This window comes from Glandiceps talaboti, chromosome 5 (assembly GCF_964340395.1).
Source record: "Glandiceps talaboti chromosome 5, keGlaTala1.1, whole genome shotgun sequence".
Lineage (NCBI taxonomy): Eukaryota > Metazoa > Hemichordata > Enteropneusta > Spengelidae > Glandiceps > Glandiceps talaboti.
The window spans coordinates 141,804-165,493 of record NC_135553.1 but is presented as its reverse complement, the minus strand read 5'-3'; the positions used below and the strand labels follow the sequence as shown (position 1 = coordinate 165,493).

General features: G+C 32.5%; 1 protein-coding gene across 1 annotated transcript; it reads right to left on the bottom strand.

Annotated features, from left to right (window-relative positions):
- Positions 1 to 228: 228 nt before the first annotated feature.
- LOC144435128 (calcium-regulated heat-stable protein 1-like) lies at positions 229 to 23,613 on the bottom strand. Its single transcript, XM_078123687.1, has 4 exons — positions 23,543 to 23,613; positions 7,245 to 7,379; positions 3,613 to 3,738; positions 229 to 2,578 (listed from the first exon to the last, which is right to left on the bottom strand). Exons 2-4 carry the CDS (start codon positions 7,346 to 7,348, stop codon positions 2,422 to 2,424), a joined length of 387 nt encoding a protein of 128 aa, XP_077979813.1. The 5' UTR covers positions 7,349 to 7,379; positions 23,543 to 23,613; the 3' UTR covers positions 229 to 2,421.
- Between the last annotated feature and the right edge of the window lie 77 nt (positions 23,614 to 23,690).

Below are 23,690 nucleotides of genomic sequence, written 5' to 3'. Positions count from 1 at the left end.
ATGTTTTATCACCTAATTGCAATAATGTAAGTATTGTTTATCACTTGCAGTATCCTTTGATGTGAAACAAAAGTAAACCACCAATGACCATAAACTTAGACTGTGCCCTTTCCATTATTTTCAATGTACAACTCACAGATGGTAATAGGTATATCACTCTGATGCAACAGTACATTCTTGACTAAAATCTATTTTATTGTCATGAAAACACAGATTTGTAAAGACTTTTACAAAAATATTCAGATGCAATTCACTCAACAAATAAATTCCATTTCATTTCAATCTTCAAAACGATTTTATTTCTTATATTATTTCCTCTTATTGCTATGTAACAGACTAAAAGTGGAGAGTGCAACACTGGACTCTAGGATGGCTAATGTCAACCAGTTCTTATTAGGGTACTGACTGTTGACCTTCAAAATGGCTGATTTTGACACCTCATCTTTACTGTCATATGTACACATGTACATTGTGCATGTAGTGTTTATTTCTGAATGTTTATGTTTTATGAAAACTAAAAGAATGAATTTGACATGATAATGAGTTCACCAGTGTGCTCAGTTTTGTGTGAAGCGTGAGAATAATGGGACACAGGTACAAACAAATTGTATGTCAACAAAATACAACACTACATATCTAAATCTACACATCAAAGTCTTTGTAGAATTACAAATGAGATTATTATCAGATTGATATTTGGCACTATTTCTAATAGACAACTGACAGATAGCTGTGCCAGTATCTGATTGTTTTTTTACAACCCATAACAACTAACATGGTCATTTCTTTATTCTGGTATAACGCATTGATGACAATATTGTTTGTGTTCATTAGACAATGTGTTTTATGTGCACATATAGGCTAGTACAATGTTTACAATTCTATCATGTGTACGTTTTTTTTTGCTGCAGAAACACATTTAAACTGGTATTTCACACATGCAAGTCTTCAACACTGTCAACTGCTTTATGAGTATATATCTTACAAGTTTAAACATCTGTATACCTTTATTTTGAACAGCGCCCTCTAGTGTTCACATACTGCAATTATCTGTAAAATGCAGGTGATCATCTCATGATACAGATGGTGACCTGTTCATATCATATGCTTTTAGAGGTGTGTGGTAGAAACACAAACATGTTCCCACATCTTGATATTACTACAAGATTGCATATATCAGTGAATGTCTAAATAACAAATAGTTTTAGTCAGAAATGTTGTATCACTAGACGGTGCTATTCACTAGAAAAGTGTATTCCTTACATGTTTGAAAACTGTTCTTTGAAAAGTTGATATGGAAACAATTCACAATGAAAAATCTTTACAAATTTTAGAAACAAAGTTACACGTATGCTACTAAGCATACTATGATTTATAATACTACCATGGGATGCGATTACAAACAAAACTATTTGGTCTATACTTATGGTTTTATCTACTCTATATTCACAATGTCATCTGTAACTAATATTATGTTGTTGTTTTGTTGATGTTTTGGATAACCGAACTAATGATAGTATTGAATCTAATGTGATACGGAAGAAAGAGAAAATGGAAAATACATTCATATCTATATGTTTAAGTTCTAAAACGTCATCAACTCAGATACTGAACACAATTCTTAATGTCAAAAGCTCCACTTTTATATGGAGAGACATTCTCACTTTCCTCCTGACTAGTAATAACTTATTATACACTAGAGTGAAAACATGCTATGGAAAGTGATGTAAAGGTACACTAATCATGAACTGCTTTCCAAAGTATTGACAAATATTATACTTAATTAAAATCTCATAGTTACACTTTGGATACCATATGATTGTTTTAGCAACAATGATGAATGTAGTTCTAATAGGTATGGAGAAAAGAATCACAGCTTTGAACTTGATAGGTATGGAGAATAAGAATCACAGCTTTGAACTTGATGGGTATGGAGAAAAGAATCACAGCTTTGAACTTGATGGGTATGGAGAAAAGAATCACGGCTACTGTTAGAGGAACAAGATTACAACTTTATTGGGTAGTAATATATTTAGTCTAAAATTCAAAGACAGCCTGATATCATTCACCCAACAAGTAGTGAAGTCATTTCCATGTGTTCACAGATTTCACACAAGTTCAAATAGTGTGAACTTTCACTTGATCTCCCCTCCAGTTCTGATGTGGTTACCCAATCAGACATTTTGTAGTGTAAATGGATCAATCCATGCTGTAAGTGGGGTAGCATTTGTAATGTAGATAAGTACTAACACAATAGATACACAATAAAATTTATGAACATCTGAGATTTGGTGATAAGAGTGCCCTAGTTTGTCATAATACTATTACAGAGTGCCCTAGTTTGACATAATACTAGTTACAGATAAAATTCATTTATTAACTACAGTCATGATTAAATATCTCTTCATGTCTTCCACAGTTTCAACCTTGAGGGTCTTCCCAGCGATAGTGTTTGACATCTGGTGCTAGGTGTGTTAGCACAACCTCAACTGCTTGTTTCTTCACTTTCTTTGGTGGAACTAGACACTCTTTGTAAGTCACTTGGTCACCAACCACAGGAATGTACTCTCCTTCGATACTGATGAGGGAAAAAAGAAAAGAATTTCATACTGTGCATGTCAGTTGATACTGATCACTAGCATCAAAACTGCACTGAAAGATGCATTGTTGGTACTCCTTGTTCACCATTAGCTAAACAAATAATGAGTGATTGAAAAAGTGTACACAACAATGACTCTCTCTATCTACATTAGGCTATCCTTGTGTTAGCATTAACTAAGGCTATCCTGGTGTTAATATTAACTCAGGCTATCCTGGTGTTAATATTAACTCAGGCTATCCTTGGTGTTAGCATTGACTTAGGCTATCCTTGGTGTTAGCATTGACTAAGGCTATCCTGGTGATATTATTAACTCAGGCTATCCTGATATTATTAACTAAGGCTATCCTTGGTGTTAGCATTGACTAAGGCTATCCTGATGATATTATTAACTCAGGCTATCCTGGTGTTATTATTAACTCAGGCTATCCTGATATTATTAACTAAGGCTATCCTTGGTGTTAGCATTGACTAAGGCTATCCTGGTGATATTATTAACTCAGGCTATCCTGATATTATTAACTCAGGCTATCCTGATATTATTAACTAAGGCTATTCTGGTGATATTATTAACTCAGGCTATCCTGATATTATTAACTAAGGCTATCCTTGTGTTAGTATTAACTAAGGCTATCCTGATGATATTATTAACTCAGGCTATCCTGGTGTTATTATTAACTCAGGCTATCCTTGGTGTTAGCATTCACTAAGGCTATCCTTGTTGTTAGCATTGACTAAGGCTATCCTGGTGATATTATTAACTCAGGCTATCCTGATATTATTAACTTAGGCTATCCTGGTGTTATTATTAACTCAGGCTATCCTGGTATTAATATTGACTCAGGCTGATGAGATGTAAACCCTTCCATAGTATTATTCTGAGTGTAGTTCAAGAATTAATTTCCAACAACAAAATATAAAAGAACTTATGCAGGGTCATAAAAATAATACAGAAAAAAGCATAGTTTCTCCCAGAATCATTATTTTGCATTAGACCATTTGAGATCACTTACTCTGATATGTGTACAAACATAGGTTCAGCACCTTCTTCAGCTGGGTTTATGAAGCCATGGCCCTTGTGTCGACAGAAATCTTTGATAGAACCTTTCTTGAGTGGACCTTCTGAGGCAGCTTTGGAGCTGTGTACCAAAGAAAAAAACAGAAAATACATGTAAATAAACTATTTATCATTGTAAGCACCATGACAGCATAAAAGGATAGACAAAGCTTTAGAGCTGAAAAAAGAAAATATTGATTACTTTGGTGACACAAAGCCTTACACTCAGTAACTGTAACTTAAACTCTTTTCTGTTCTTTTCTCATAATTTTGTTATCGTTAACTTTAATGTATTTGTACTTTGTACTGAAGCATGCATGGCTGTCTCATAAACAAACAAAAACAGCATCTGAGCAAAATGTACAAAATCATTTGTACATGTACATGTATTAACTATTATAAGGACATCCAGTCAGTATTCACTAGCAGATACGTCAATCAGTCTACTACAAGAATTGATCATTTTGCGGTAACACTAACAGTTTGATGTATTTTTTAGTAGGTAAAAATTAAAGGAAAATAGTTACAATGTGGGGCTTTAAATCAATAACTGCATTAAGTGATTTTTTTAACCCAAGTCCTTCATAGATTGAAAAGCCAAATGGGTTCACATCCACGGTAGATATTTGAAATTGGTTTGAAAGAGTTTAATTCTCAACACTAACCCATACGGGAAGTAACACATGCTTGTTCACAATGTATGCTAGCTGGGTACATGTACATTCCCTACTACCCCCCCCCCCCCCCCCCCCACCACCACCACCACCACCACCACCACCACACACACACACACACACACACTCACAAACACCTTTTACATTTGTGAATTTCAAATAAAGGTCTCATATACCGATGCACATGTAGTCATGTACATGACTTATGTTATACAACTCTATACAACCAAGTGTTAATATGGTACATGTCTGGTGTAGACTCACTAGCAGAGATGGAGAAAGTTAATGGGCATCAACAAAGCTGGCTTAGAGAGAAATAAATCACCACCAACCAATGACAATTTTGACCTTGTTTCTATATTAAATATGATATCTTAAGCAAGGTAATATATCTTGCAAATATGATTTGTACTATGAAACTGGATATTACACCTGCAGCTTTCCTTCCACTACATGTAGCACAAGGTTGTCCTATAAAAGTATAAGTGTAAAATTAATAAGTATATATTGTACATCATGTAATATTTATCATTGCACCCTTTGAATAAAGGTTGCTAAAACTATGATTTGCCAGTGCACACATCACTATGAGTACATGTACATGCCACAGTGTGTACATGTACCAAGGTACACACCACTATGAGTACATGCATACATGACACAGTGCAGTGTGTACATGTACCAGTACACACCACTATGAGTACATGTACATGCAACAGTGTGTACATGTACCAGTACACACCACTATGAGTACATGTACACGCAACAGTGTGTACATGTACCAGTACACACCACTATGAGTACATGCATACATGACACAGTGTGTACATGTACCAGTACACACCACTATGAGTACATGTACATGCAACAGTGTGTACATGTACCAGTACACACCACTATGAGTACATGCATACATGATCAATACATACCACAGTGTGTACGGTACACACCACTATGAGTACATGATCAATACATACCACAGTGTGTACGGTACACACCACTATGAGTACATGCATACATGATCGATACATAACACAGTGTGTACATGTACAAGTGGTGTCATTCCATGTATTGAACTGTCAGGTGAATCGACAAATACTCAACACCGCTGTCTTGGGTGTCACCAACATTTTATGAGAAATACTGGGACACTAATTCTTGCTGTTTATTGTATGTCTTTTACACAGTACAGTATAGTTTTTAGATCTTCTGTTTTTTGTACTACAATTTTAAAGAGAGGGTTCATGGGAAGATTAGCTTCTGCCAACTGAGCTACCCTCTATTAATTGATTGAGTACTGTATACAAGAAACTTTTGGCACAAAAATGTCTATGATGGAAATTTGTAAAGTTATTGTACATGTGTACAAGTGGTCATGCACTGTATACATACATTTGTAGTAACTGCAAGTAGAAGCTTAGAATATTGTCTACAATGTACTACTTGAAATCTGTATAGTTAGTAGGTATATCAACATATAAAATATATATATGCTAGAACCAATAATGACTGTCAGATGTTTGATATATGTAAAGTAGAAACAATGTCACACATTAAATCCATTACATTTCTTTGCATTACATCTTAGGTTATTTGCTGAAGTCACAGACTGCATCAACAAACAGTGAAAATTCCTTATCAGAAGTACTTAGTTAGATGATGGAAATTTCCTTATTTTAATAGGGATAGTTGCAAGCTCCTGAGTCCTACACATTGATGCTCTACACCACTGCCCTCGAGTGGCAGCCATATTTGGCTTATTTCAGAGTTTATATCACACGCTGCTACTTTTTTTTGAAATGCATATATTGTAACACATGCCTTTTTAGGTGTTCATAATAACTAATTTATCAATAGAACACACTGGCTCAATTTTGAAATATATTCTCTGAAATTATATACACTGTAATACCACCAAAAATGTACCAACAGCTAGTCCTAATCTGATGTTACCCTTTAAATGACCAAGAGACATATTCAGATATACAAGTTGCCTTTGTGTGAAATCATAACCTGACTTTAATAGTGATTGCAAACAGTCAGTGTAGCCCTTGCTAGACTACCAGTAACCATGATAAATTACAAAAAAAGTTGGACATTCTCCCCTTGCAAATCTAACCAGATGAAAACTGAATGCCTTCCGTAAACACAAATCCTTTAGGTCTTTGTTTCTACCCAAGTAAATGTTGGAATGCAAAATTCTGAGCTACATGTATAGCTACCATATGTACCCCTTAATTGGAAATTAATTACACCAAACCATATGAAATTTGAAGTGCATGCTTAAAGATATTGCCTAATTAACAAATATCACTAATTATGCAAATTATTAGGTATCTACAACAAGCTTTTAGGACATGTGCACATTGATTGTTATTATCAATGCATGTACCAAATTATATAAAATGATAACAGCACCCCATGCTGTGTGATCATGAGTGCCAGTGTGGGTACAGGGACACATATATTTGTATTATTGCTTAGATTGGTGTTAGATGAATAGTTCTGCTACTACAAATGTATCAATATACACTCTATATTATAAGATTTCTACATGTAAAGGACAGACACCCAACCAGAACTCCTCTGTATGCGAAATATATATCTACTGTATATATCTACTGCATAATTGTGCTTGAATATCCTTGTACTGTAGGCCCTCATCGACTACATGTACGTTAGAATACAATTAGCCAGTATATATTGGTACACACAAAACAGCCCTTTTAGCAATGCGATGCTCTGAGGACTGTGAGAGAGTCTATGTTGATCGCGGTTATGAGTCATACATGCTGTGTTTATTTGCATACAGGTGCAATGCATGAAATAATGTTTTCAAATATCACTGGTATGTACAAACACCAATGCAAATTATCACTGGTACATACAAAATGTAGGTAATTAAAGTACTTACGTAGAGTATGTCCTTGTACGCCTTGTTACAATAGGACTAGGTACCAGAAATGGACTTCGTGGAGAGAGAGGTGGTTCTGGACCCTTCTCTGGAGTTGTTGACATGGCGACCACTTCACTTCACTTCACTCACAATCTACATACAACAGAACAGAAGGAACCTTATATGGTTAACATTAAGTTTATTCAGCAGTTAGTAACAGCTACATGCTGTAAGAGAATATTTGCTAGAATTAAGACTTTTCCTTTTTAAGTAAATATGATCTAAGAAGAGAACATTATGTCTTTACTATGGTGTCCATTTAGGAACCCTGGTAATGGAAGGGTGGAATCTGTTAAAATTTTCATAGATTTCCATCCCCTGTACCATACATGTAGAGGGACTGAACTGTGGAATGCCAGTCAAGCAGCTAGAGAACTTGGGTAGATTTTACCTACTTGCCATCTTTAACAAAATATTTGGAACAAGAATGGCTATCTAGTAATATTTAAGTGTCATTGAATAAAACTGACACATTCCAAAATTGTGCATGTATGATGAAACACTAAACATATTTTCAGACAATCTTCCAAGAAAATACTTCGATTACAGCTTTTTTTTTAAATCTGTTTTTTTTTTTCTGGGTTATAGTAATAGGTGATGTACATATATCAGCACCTACACTAGTCTAGGTGAATGGGGATTTCGAAGTTTGATTTCCCATCATGATGGGGAAATAATGAATTCAAAACCACCAGGTTACACTTACACACACTACATGCATGTCTGTGTTCCCATGGGAATTTTTGATTGACTTGATATCTAACATTCATCTGTAAACTCTAACACCTTCCTCACACAAACAATGTCCCCATCATTCTAAACATCCAGTGTCTATGGTAATGGATGGATCATCTAACACCTGTTTGTCAGCCTTGAATTGAGAAACTACTCTTGAGACATAACATTTACATTTACTAGATGTGATGGTGACTTATTAGAGATATGGTTACATGTAGCTGTACAAAGTATTATAGCCTAGAATTGCATTGATTTAATATGTCACATACACTTGGGGACGTGGTGGTGGGGGTGGGGTGGTTCTGGTAGGGGTGTGCAAGCCAATGCTGCCAACCCAAGACCCAATTTCTGGGGGAATTGTATGTCATGTACATGCATCCTAAACTGACTTACATGGATTTGAATGAAACATATTCAATTCAGTCTCCTTAAAACCACAACCTTACACATACATGTACCCTTAAAACTGAATGCCTTACATGTAGGTCTGGATTCTCAAATACTGATGTGTTTCCTTTCCATTGCTTTCCCAAATTGGAAAATCTTGATTTAAACAATAACAACTGAACAAAATACAAATCGACCAGGTTTATTTTTCTAACACAATGATGTTAGTTCATCTTGATTTAAGTTACAATCAACTAGCAACTCAGGACAACAATATTTTGGATGGATTACAGAATATGACAAGGCTAGATCTGAGCTATAACGAGAAAACCTTTACTTGGGTGGCAATCCATTGACATGCAACTGTGATATTGGCTGGTTTCACACCTGGTTGGTCACCAATCCCACACTGGTGATCAGAATAGGCACCAGCCTCAAATGCAGAGCAAAGTTCACCATATTGAAGGAAGCATCTTGGCCAATTATTGGAGGCAAAACTTGCCTAAAAGAAGATTGGTTATCGCGAAATTATGCTTTTAAGTATCTGAACATGGTTCAAAGTAAATGCTACGTTCCAATAACACTTGACCAAATAATGAACAAGTACAAAGATGTATTCACTGGATTAGGATGTCTTCCAGGGGAGTATCAGAGTTCCTGATATTCTAAAAGCATCTGTACCCACAGAAAACACATTGGCTGTAAAATTATCAATGCTTTTCCCCAAATCAATATGCTGATACATGTACATATTTAGTGGATTTTGATGCAGATAAAAATGTAAGTTGCAGTGTATTATCATGAGTATTACCATAGTAATCATCACCTTGGCAATTGCTGTTACTTTGGCTGGTATCATTTGGAAGAAATTTAGATGGAATATAAAGTATAAATATTTCCTCTGGAAACTATGAATGGGCCTGATAAAAATGGCTACATGTACCACTGTATGAGGCATTTAAGAAGGCAATAACCAAGCTAACAATTACAAGTATGATCATGTCATGTCATGGCATCTTATGCTGATAAAGATTTTCTTTCGATGAGATGAGAGATGATGCCTTGCTTGGAGAAAAGGGATGGATTTAAATTATGTATCAAAGACAGAGAATGTGTCCCTGGTGTAGTCAAGGCAACTAATATTGATCAATGTCTGTGTCCATGGAAGCTACAAATTCATCTTTGTTTTAACAGAAGACTTCAACAACCAACTTTTGAACTGGAAGTAGCCTTGCATCAGCTATTTGATGTACTGAAAGATGGTGCAACTCAAACCAATCTCTCAAAACAAACTGCCATGGTTAATTTGATGATTAATTCAACTATTGAAGTGTTGTAAGAAGTGGATCAAGTGGACAGCACATGAAGCAGACAAAGAACTGTTTTGGACTAAGTTCAGGACTGAAATTGAGAAGGATATTTAACCAAGTAGACAACCATACACAACTATGACATCTACTTCAAATGGCATAGAGAAAACGAAGGAAAATGCACGAGGGTCATTTTTGTTTTTTACCTCTATGAAGGAAGCACAATCCTACAGTATTTTTAAGGCATCACTATACTGCAGTCTTTGTAGAAACCCAAGGGTTGGGTTAACAGAACAAGAACATATACATGTACACATCTATAGTATTTCACTGTTGCTATGGGTGAGGTCTTAGTTATTACATGTAGGTGAACATGTGTCAATCTTTTATTTGCTCATCCACTTGGCCAACCACCCTGTTGTTATCTTTGCGATATACACCATCATTTCATTTTTGACCAAAAGTTCACATTTTTAGACATAATTTGCACATAACTACTTTATGGACCATCATGTCATGAACAATTCTTCACCTACACACCCCTAGAAACATTGTAACCATAAGGCCTTTCTGCACAGTAATGTTTGAGTTTTACGTTTTTTTTCTACCAAAAATCATGTTTTAATAATAATCCCACACCATATATTTGAAGAGCTTTCAATTTATGTAACATGTACACAACCTAAATGTATAGTAAGTAATTATCCCGACCAAATACTAACCAAGGCAAATGATTCGTTCACATAAAGACACACATACAGTCAGACAGACAAACATTTCACCATGCCTACAGCACTACTGAACCTGTTCAGTTGTGACAAAACTAAATGAAAGACAAAATGAACTCAACACTCTGATTGACACACCAGTCATGTACATGTATTGTCACCCTAAATACAGGTTTACAATTTTATAAACTGTAGTCTTTGAGTAAAAATTATATGTAGTTCCAAAGGACCATTTTTAATGAATTACTGAGCCTGGTGGATTGTTCATGTACATGTATATATGTCACTACTTATTTTAGTGTTTTTTCCCAAGGAAATGAGCAAAAATTAGTCTTTAATGAAATATTTTGGTTTATACATTTATTTAATTTGTGTTTTCATTTTCCAATGAAATATGATTAAATTACTCTTGAGTGAATATATCTACATGTAGGTTTGTATAGCATACATGTTGTATATGTTATCATTTTATAACACAGTAAGACATGGAAGAAACACACTGAGAATACTTGAATGGGATGAACATAATTCCAATATCTTTAATCATCAACTTTCTCAGCTGATATTACTTTTCTTTGGAAGCTTAGTAACATCCCTCAGGCATGTGAGAATGCAGCTACAATGAGTATTTGAATCTTCAACTTTTAAGGCTTTCATACATGACTTACATTGTGTACATGTACATTGCACTATGTAATGTCTACAAATTGTATGGTAGTCTCATACTCCAAACACAGAATAATGCTAATCCTTCATTATCTTATCTATAAAATTTCTATCCAAATCATATGCTGTATGCATTATTAATATTTTATCATTTCAATGCATAATTAATAACTAGCATTTGATATGCTAACCGATAGTACTACAAGAACTACAAGTATACATGTCAGGGTTTGAATTTAACTTCTACACTTGGTAATAATAATCCTGTATTCATCTATGAAATACATGTAGGGTATTCCACATACCTAGGTTTGTATAGCATATATAAATAAAGGGGTATTCTACATATATAGGTTTGTATAGCATAAATAAATATAGGGGTATTCTTCATATATAGGTTTGTATTTATATAAATATAGGGTATTCTACATATCTAGGTTTGTATAGCATATATAAATATAGGGGTATTCTACATATCTAGGTTTGTATTTATATAAATATAGGGTATTCTACATATCTAGGTTTGTATAGCATATATAAATATAGGGGTATTCTACATATCTAGGTTTGTATTTATATAAATATAGGGTATTCTACATATCTAGGTTTGTATTTATATAAATATAGGGGTATTCTTCATATATAGGTTTGTATTTATATAAATATAGGGTATTCTACATATCTAGGTTAAATATAAATATAGGGGTATTCTTCATATCAAGGTTTGTATTTATATAAATATAGGGTATTCTACATATCTAGGTTTGTATAGCATATATAAATATAGGGTATTCTAAATATCTAGGTTAAATATACATATAGGGGTATTCTACATATCTAGGTTTGTATAGCATATATAAATATAGGGGTATTCTTCATATCAAGGTTTGTATTTATATAAATATAGGGTATTCTACATATCTAGGTTTGTATAGCATATATAAATATAGGGTATTCTAAATATCTAGGTTAAATATACATATAGGGGTATTCTACATATCTAGGTTTGTATAGCATATATAAATATAGGGTATTCTAAATATCTAGGTTAAATATACATATAGGGTATTCTACATATCTAGGTTAAATATAAATATAGGGGTATTCTACATATCTAGGTTTGTATAGCATATATAAATATAGGGTATTCTAAATATCTAGGTTAAATATACATATAGGGTATTCTACATATCTAGGTTAAATATAAATATAGGGGTATTCTTCATATCAAGGTTTGTATTTATATAAATATAGGGTATTCTACATATCTAGGTTAAATATACATATAGGGGTATTCTACATATCTAGGTTTGTATAGCATATTGAACACATATTGCCTGGCCATGAGGGCTATAGCACCCGTTTATTACACCCGAGGGACTGTGAGTTACCAGAATCACATGCTATAGCCCGAATATAGGCCAGGCAATATGTGTTTTATAATATACCTCATGCTGTGAACTCGCGGTGGCAGACGACATCGTCAGAAGCTGCCATTTTGACCTGCTGTGAACGCGCGGTGGTCACGTGACCATGTAAAAGTTGATGGGACAATTTCCCTAGGGAAATAGTCATTCTATTTTCCTATCACATGACTGATTCTAGCGAATCATGGCACAGCATTATCACTAGGTATATTATAAATAAATATAGGGGTATTCTTCATAGTCAGATTTAACCAACCACTGGTCTAATAGACTACATATGGTAGTCTAGATACATGAATCTGTGTATCTGTACCTGCATATATGGTAGTCTAGATACAGTATCTGTACCTGAATATATATATATATATATATATATATATATATATATATATATATATATATATATATATATATATATATATATATATATATATATATATATATATATATATATATATATATATATATATATATATATATATACAATGTATATGTATATATATATATATATATATATATATATATATATATATATATATATATATATATATATATATATATATATATATATATATATATATATATATATATATATATATATATATATAACTCGGTGAGTATCAATCTGCTATAAGACAGTGCTCTATACCGCAGTGGCAGAGCGTAATAGTTTTGGTAGTACTGGAACTCTTTCTTGGGTGTAACTCGGAGTTTCACGCATATTGCGATCATCAGACACTCGTCTGATGATCGCAATATGCGTGAAACTCCGAGTTACACCCAAGAAAGAGTTCCAGTACTACCAAAACTATATATATATATATATATATATATATATATATATATATATATATATATATATATATATATATATATATATATATATATATATATATATATATATATATATATATATATATATATATATATATATATACATCAACATCCCCTGACGAGTGATTTACTCACGAAACAGGCTTGCAGAGACGAAAAACCCGACTTGATTTTCTTCTACCCTCAACAAACACACACACACACACACACACACACACACACACACACACACACACACACACACACACACACACACACACATATATATATATATACTAATTCAGTGTAAGAGGTAAGTCATAAACTGAAGGAAAAGCGCTCAATACTGAGAAGTAGAGCTGTATTACACAAAATACACAAGTTATGGTACGGATCCGAGTTTTACTCTGAGTAACGGCTCCGTACCATAACTTGTGTATTTGTGTTTTGTATATGTATATGTATATATATATATATATATATATATATATATATATATATATATATATATATATATATATATATATATATATATATATATATATATATATATATATATATATATATATATATATATATATATATATATATATATATATATACATATATATATATATATATATACATATATATATATAAAACATGAATAAGGGCAAATCAATTGGTTATATATATATATATATATATATATATATATATATATATATATATATATATATATATATATATATATATATATATATATATATATATATATATATATATATATATATATATATATATATATGGGTGTAGATACTCAAATAAGGTCTCTATTAAGCTTCTACACTTAGCTGACAAAATGTGAATTTTTATGATAAATATTGCTATTTAACAGATCAACTAATTGACCGTCATTTTTAAGGTATTATGATAACAAAAATAAAAATAATTGAGTTACCCTTATGGTATCTGTAATGTTTGGCTTAATTTTAGTTTTTCTCTTCTTATAAAATACTGTTTCCATTTATGGTAGCAATGATTATACAGCTAAAATATAGCAGTGCATGTATGAAAAATTGAATATGGATCAGGATTCTCTTCAGTGAACTGTACAGGTGTATGAATGGAAATAAAACTAAATGAATATGAACAATATCTCTGTTGCCCGTGACAACAGCAATTTGGAGTCAAGGCAAGTGAAAATCGATTCATGAATTTTCCTGTTGCCCTTGACAACAAAAATTGAAGTCAAGGAAACCATAATGCAGTCATGGTAATTCATATTCTCCCTCTCTCTCTCTCTCACTCTCTCTCTCTCAAACTCTCAAACTCTCTCTCACACTCACTCTCACTCTCTCTCTCAAAATATTACTATAAACGCTACAATCTCTAAATATATTAATACAATACTTGTAAAAAACAAGTACACAGCATGAAGATGATAAATACATGCAATTATGTATTAGCAGAGGATTGTGAAAATCAAAACATTACATACATGTACACACATATATATGTATGTACATGTACAAGTACCGTACATTTATTCAATTGTTGTGTTTACATGTAAATTATAAATTGGAGTTGATGTTTTCCCTACAGATGTTCTGAAACAAACAGAGAAGATCAGTATACATTAACAATTGTACCTACATGTATGTGTATAGTTACACTTCATATAATTTCAACACAGTATCATATTAGTATTTATTTCCACCAACTATGAGGACTTGTGAAGTGTTGCCAATGCCACAGGGAAACAAAGCTGTAACATTGGTTACAAATGAGATTACATGACCTACATCTCTACAGCCATCTAATGTAATAAAAAAACAGTATTACATATTACTTTCTTCTGTATTACCTGCAAACATGATTCATAGGAAATTAGCAACAAAAAATAGCACCAATGGCATTGTAGCACAACTGTACAGTTTTTAAAAATAGCACCAATGGCGCTGTATCACAATTGTATTTGGTTGTTGCTATGGGTGTGTTGCTAGGCATATTTGCGTACATTTTCGGAGTCTTTGTTCACTTGCCTACCCTTCCTAGGTTTCATCTTTGCAATATGAACCATCATTTGGATGTAAGGGCATGGCCATGGTTGCTAGGGCCAGTTACATGTTCTCATTCATTGGGTAAATTCACTCTGCTTAAATTTGGTACTAGAATGCTTATGTTTTGGTCTGTGATTTACGTCAAAACTGAGTTCAGTGCAAAATACAAGTACAATGTGAATGGGGCAGTACTTATACAGAAAATTTTACTTGGTTGAGATAACTTAATATAGTTGACAGGAATATTATCACTCATATTAAACTGTTAATGAGGCATTGGGCAATGGTTCAAGAAGTTAGAAATTGAACACCTGTCAATACTTTCTCATTCTACTCACATTTTGAGTAACATGGTCACTGAAAAGCTAAATGTCATCTTTTATAACTACTTTGCATATAAATCAAATTTAAATATCATCATTACCATACAGTATTAGTCATATATAATGTACCACCCATTTCAAGTTAGTGTTCACTGGCTCTGTTTGATACAACCACACAGGAACCAAAAAGAAACTGTACATGTATATGTACATACATCACTTTTTTTATGACTGCAAGATCGAATTACTTAATACAGATTTTTTTGCAACATTTTGTCCATTTGAAATGAACTAACATGACACTATGCAGACATAATCATTGACACCAACACGTCCGCATCTATATGTACATGTACATGTATTTTTTCATTTACAAATGTAGACAAAATGTAAAAAGGAATTGTCATCTTGCTACATTTATCTTAAAGTGTAGAATTATGGTCTCTTATTGGTTTCCGCATGGTTGTATTCAACAGAGCCAGTGAACACTAACATGTAAGAGGAAGTAGATCTCATTAGTAACTTATACATCTACGTATAGGTCACAGGGTGACCCATAATTGGTCACTGCAAATATACAAAGCTTATTTTCAGCAAGATTTTGTTCTCCTAGGCCTTGGTAATGTGTAATTTACTTGTAATAGGAAGGTGACAAAAGTGATTTTACCTAATACTTTGTGATTGATGATAAATTTAAACATTTTTATGCGTGTGTTACAAAGTACGACTACATAAATGACAAATTTTGACAGTATTATTACAAGTATAAATGTAAATGTTTCTTAGATGATGACAAATTTCAACAATTTATTGCATACAAATAGGTTAACATGTATAATAACGGACATCAATTTGCAAAGACATATATGAATGAGCTGACATGTGAAGTATTTGTAAGCATCACACTTCACAACATTTTGTCCATATTTTTGATTATTTTCCTGAAAGGTCAAAAAAGATATCTGAAATGTGAATCTCTTTGAATTATTTGGAACATGGATTACATGTATTACATATGGCTTTTGCAAAACTGAATACTTTATTGCATAATGTGTATCATACATGTATGTGAACATGCAAGTGTTATGTTATACTTACACAAAATCACATGAATAGTTGTATTTTTAATCAAAATTTGCTGTTTTGGATAAACATAAACCCCAATAACTGTGTGGATAGTTGGGGTATCTGCACTCACATAAAGGTTACAGACAGTGTTTTTGATGTACTTTCAATAGCTACACTAATGAAAATATAGTCGCAGAGAATAAAGCAAACCCTGCATACTACATTTGTATGTCACACTGGCACTCCTGCGTTTCTGTCATATGATTTTCTTTACTACTGTTATTATCTGCTGTTTCCACTGTAGGATAATACAGATATGAAGGACCTGGCTACCTGTAAGATGTGCTTAAAGTGGTCTCTTCACCTACATACAATATTACATGGAACATTATGGAAACTATGAAAGCTGTATTTTAAGATGAATAGTGAATCCATGGCGTGCGTAGTAGGTAATTCTGAAATGATGATATGGAAAAACAGATAAGGAGGCGGAAACATCAGACACAGCATAATCATTGTATCAATTGAAGTGCCTCTAACTTCTAAGGCTCAGGAGAGTTGGATAAGAAATGAGACATGCATTATTGCCTCCAGTACATGACAGATGAACCGAAAGCTGTTTACAAGGCTGAAACCCTAATGATACACATATTATACTGAATAGACAATATGTATTGTATACACAGTGTGCAAATTGCTATTTGTGTATTAAGCATGACAGAATGAATAGTTCCTCCTATGTGAAGAAAATACTTCTTCACAACTCACCAACAATCAAAAACATCTCTCATTTCCAAATGATTCTATGGTAGTTACAAAAGCCTTATATTATCTTTTTCATTGACTATACCATAGAACCTCAGGTCTATGACTATACTAGCTATACTAACCAGATGATTATATTTTGAGAAATACATAAATTCATACCACAATATTTTGAGAAGAATTTCTTCACTGTATAAAATGTGTGTAACAGATATTCTGAGATTACAAGAAAAAATGAAACGAACAGTTGTGAACCAGCCAAAATAATGAAATATTTAACTATTGCATTATTTGGGAAGGACAAGTTTCTATATAACTTTGCTTGCATTTTACTGGTGACATCATTACAGACATTTAATTCAAACTGCAGCTAATTCAATTTCCTATCAATTTTCTTGAAAAATATGGAAAGGAAATGTTCATTGTGTGATACAGGAAGCACTATTTTAATCATCAAATGAACAGATTTCCTGTAGCTGATTTTTAAACCTCCCTCATTTCAATATTTTGAATGCCTTGCACATTGTACATGTTACTATACTGCATGTGTACATGTATTTACCACTTGTTCTTTGTACAGCTCCCCTACTTGCAACACTTACATGTACATGCATTGATTAAATAAAACAACATAAATTGAAAGGGCCTCTCAATTCAATGACACTTTGTGTGTACACACTGTATAACTTTACTCATGTTGCATATGTCAAACATTCTTGTTTTCTATTGAACTTGTAAGTACATTTCATTTGCATTTAGAACTTGACCAGTGAAAATGTCTTGACGTTGAATGTATGTTTGTATGTATGAACAAGAGATCTTAAATAATATTGTTTTTTAAGTGACCTTAATTTAATAGAGAGCTTTCATAATATTCTGTCAATGTCTGGTACTGAAAGTTTAAGGTACGATTACCATAAATCGGAGGCTTTGGGCAACTACATGTACATATGATCTAGTCCACACTGTACTTGTAGTATTTTACAAATCATCATTCATCATAACCATATGAACTGCTTGTGTGTTATAACATACTACAATGTATGTAAATCATCATCATGACTGCCTGCCACACAACAATTGTTGTATTATACATGTACATGTACAAAAACCTCCCCAAATCATTTGTTATGTACTACATGCACATGTGGTGAACATTAATTGAAAAATTTATACAGTACAGTTTAGATATATTGATGTGATAACATGATGTATTTGCATGAATGATTTTGATTTATCATTTCATCTCTAAGATGTTTCACTGGAATACATAAGTAACCATACTTTGAACTCCCTGTAGACCTTGAGTTATCCCCAACCCCCAAGGTAACACTTCAGATTATCTTCACCAAGTGAACGTACATGTACTAGATTATTTTCTCTGAGTCGAGTGGTCATACAATAGTTTCAAGAATAATCACTGAAAACAAATGCCAAGTTACATTTTGTACATCTACATTGAATCAATCACTAGTTCATGGAGATGTTTATATTCTATTTTGATGAGAAATTTGTAAAATAAACATATCATTTATGTATGTATACATGTATTATGGTACAATTTTAGCCTGTCTATGTTGCTTGATCTTTGACTATAATTTTTAGTACTTGTTTTACATTGATCTAGACTGAGTGCTAGCATAGTCACTGATCCAGCAACGTACATGTAGACTGGGTATATGATTTTGGTGAATAACTCTCAGAAAATAATTGGAAACTGCATTTCACCTACTGAAAACTTGTTATAATTATAATTACTAGAACAATTTTAACAGCTACTTTTAACATGTAGGAAGCTCCAAGTATCCTATTGTCTTCTGCTTTGATGAACACAAGAAATATTCTTTTTTCAACGCGGATACAAAGTTTGTATGGATTTCCTCTAAATGTTTTCCAGTCAATAACATCTAGCTCTGCATATTAATCGTTTGTACTTTGAACTATAAACGTGTTTGTTTACATACATATGTACATGTAAATTAAGTTCAAAGACGTCTCTCCCCAAAGTCTATGTATGATTCAATTGATTCACCCACATTATATTTTCACACATTCTAACAAAACTATTTCTACTAAAGGGAATAACACGATCAATGGAACAAAATCATTCATTTGCAGGCAAAATAATATTTACTACTCTCCACTTTTCATACAAACCACCTTGCCTGTAAGTGTATACAAACCAACAGCAGAAATTTAGTTCAAAATCTGAGACCAGTTTTAAATATCAGTGGTGACATGTAAATTGTAATGATGTTTACATAACACCCTTTGATCTGATTTTGACGAAACTTTACATTATTTGGTAAGGGAGGGGCTATGAAAGCCAGACAGATTTACTTACCACCTTGTGTCAACAAATTCATTGTATACTAAGGATAATCATCTACTACTATGGAAACCAAGTTTTCAGCATACAAACTAAAACTACTGTTGCTGGATATGGTAAATTACATGTGTGGGTGATAACAGTGTCTCTGTTGTGCAAAACAAATCACCCTCTTACCAAGATAATGTACACACTGGAATTCTCCAAAAATGTACACTGTAAGATCATAGAAGTCATCATACTACCCTACCACTGTGAGTACAATTAAACAAAATGTCCACTCAATCAACATTCTGCTTATAACACAAACTTTAACATGTAATTTCAGTTTGTGTCTATCTTAGTTAGCCAAAAGCCCAGTTTCCACTGTTGTATTTCCTGTCAGGTTTAGCTAGTAATTAGTTTTCACTTGAGTTGGTTGAGACAACACAGACATGTGTCAAACAGTCACCATTGCATCATTGCTTTATTTCCACATAAAATGTCATATTGCATAATTGCATGACAACTCTTTTATAAAATTGATCCCAAAGAGATTCCTCAGCTTTGTTTCATGATATAAATGAAGGTTATTTTAATATTTATCAATAACCTTACCACACTAGAAATGTACTAGCACATGGCAAAACATTCAATCCAGGAATGAAGTCAACGGAGTCTACACAAAATATTTGGATAAGTTAATATTTCCAGCTTGTAATAAAAATGAATTTCAGCTATATTATAAAATTGCCCTGATGCCAGTCCTAAATTTAAATCCAGGCCTATGTTTAAACCCTACACTAGCTGCAACTGGGACATTTTTTATCATTATTTAAATAAGCACAGACATATTCATGAACAATTGTCAATGACAAGTTATAAAAGACATTGTATCTATTAATTAGTGGTCAATATTATCTGTATAGGTAGTGTAGTGACAAGTTTAATCTTGAGCAAAAGCTCAGTTTTGAATGTTAAAACGATACTAAATGTATGTTTTAACTGTGCAAGTTATAAACGGTATCAGTTTTCAAGCAGACAACCACAATATAGTCACTGAAAATTGATTTGATTTATTATGAATAAAACTACAAAAATATGCTTAATACCAAAATATGAATCAATACTGTTTATGGTCTGGGCGTATGGTATTATGAATAAGTTATTATGTCCAAATGTCTCAGTTTCTGCTAGTACAGCTTTAACGTATGGATTATACGAGGATTATTTCATTCAAGACCAACTTTTATTATAACTCTGGCAGAGCAATATTTTTCACACAAAAGTTTTGTATTTGTCCAACATTGGCCGCTGTACATTTTGATACACATATATGAACAGTTGAACTCTCTCATTCATTTCATGTAACTAAATCAGAACAACTATTATTTTTTTGACATTGATCATATTATCCATATCATCTCCAAACAAAGTTATACATGTATATGTACATGTATGTATGTATATGTACATCTATATGTGTATATGTATATATATATATATATATATATATATATATATATATATATATATATATATATATATATATATATATATATATATATATATATATATAATGTATATATATATGTATATGTATATATATATATATATATATATATATATATATATATATATATATATATATATATATATATATATATATATATATATATATATATATATATACATATATCAATCTGCTAAGACAGTGCTCTATACCGCAGTGGCAGAGCGTAATAGTTTTGTGTGCGTGTGTGTGTGTGTGTATATATATATATATATATATATATATATATATATATATATATATATATATATATATATATATATATATATATATATATATATATATATATATATATATATATATATATATATATATATATATATATATATATATATATATATATAACCAATTGATTTGCCCTTATTCATGTTTTATCATTTATTGATTCCAAAAGCTGTACGCTTTTCGTAAAGGATTATCATGTTACATTGTACATTCACAAATTCATCTTCTATCCTATTCATCATGAGTGTCTCACAATTCCAGGAACCTACAGATAGTATAATCTTTTCATAGGGTTGTTTGTATTACCTTGGATAGTGTTATAGAAGACAGCAACTTCAAAAGTTCCAGCAAACAGCTGCCAACTGCACTATACATCACTCACTGCCTATATATCTGAATTGGTAGTATTTTTTAGGAATGTCAAATCTACTTGATATCAATGGCTTTTCAGTAGGGTTTCAAACTTTAAATTATGCTTGAATACATTTCATCCATCTGTCAATTCTAATCCACATTTTAACCATCAACCCATCTATCCCCGCCATAGCATGCTTGGTCGATACCCTTTTTAATAAGATATCTCTACCCTCAACACCGACCACTGGCACTCGAATCAATGTGTATGGTTTTAAAAAAAATAATATGTATGTAAATAAGACTTATTTACATACATATTTTTTTTTTTAATCATACACATTGATTCGAGTGCCTGTGACACCAACCATACCATTGTGTGGATCAAATCATATGTACATGTACCACACAAATTCTCTTTTACTACTGCCCTGCACAAATGAGCATGGTTTTACCAGTATAATCTTGCATCCACATGTGTTTTTAATCATTTTTATTTTATTTTAATTTATTTTCTTTTATTTTTTGAATAGAAAATCATCAATAAATTGAAATGGGCAATGTTTGCAGCAGGAGTATACTACTATAGTCAAAGAGGTCTGATGGACACTGCATTCAGGTCACAGCTACTTGTCAATGCATGCATACATACTACAATTTGAATAGCCGTTGCACATTTGTCAATACATGTGTCTGTGAACAGCAACATTGTTATATTTAGTCTGCAGACCAGGAAAACAACAATCTAAGAAATACTACACCCCCCTAATTTATGAGTACTGTACCCTGCTGTCCATTATACCATGGAAGTGGGTTATACTTCCATGATTATACATGTACCATGTTGTAACAGAGCATGATGATGTAACAAATATCATGGTGTAAGAGGATCAGATATAAAGTATATGTGACATTTAAAATATTTCAGGCTCAATATTTAATGATCACTCATTTAAACATATACATGTAGTATTGTACTTGTATATCTTCAAGTTGACAGTTAAAGTTCAGAGGTGTACAAGTAATGGAAGTTAGAACTGCATCCTGTCACATACGCACGTATTCAGTAATGTTATCACAGGGCTAACTACAAGAATAGATGTTTGTTTATGACCTTTACATGTTTGTCACTATAATATCAATTTTAAGTCTGCAAATTATAACCTTGAACATACTTTTTTACACTAACTTCGCGCTGTTATTGAGCAAATCATTCTGTTGAAATAGGTTTGGAGATTCACACTGAAACACCCCCCCCCCCCCCAACACACACATACACTGTCACACACAGAGATTGCTATTGGTGACCTTGGCTGGCGATATATGCTGCCGTAGACATAGTACTACTAGTAGTACCATGCAAGTTTATCTTGAAGTACGTGCACAGATATAGTGTGACTGTGAGCATGGATTGAGAAAACATCCATGCTGTGAGCGAAAAACACTTGTGTATGGTATCTCATGTTCAGTTACTAAAGTTATGTCTTGAAAGGCAAACATGTCTTGTACACCAAAGTACAAACACTTACCTTTAGAACGGTTTCTTCTTTGCTTGTGTCTTACAAACTTACGTATGGTGGGTATCGAGCAGCCATACATGCATATACTCAATATCATTGCAGTACAATCGTTTTCATTGGCAAGACAGCCCACGCCCCAAATGCCTAAACCAATCAA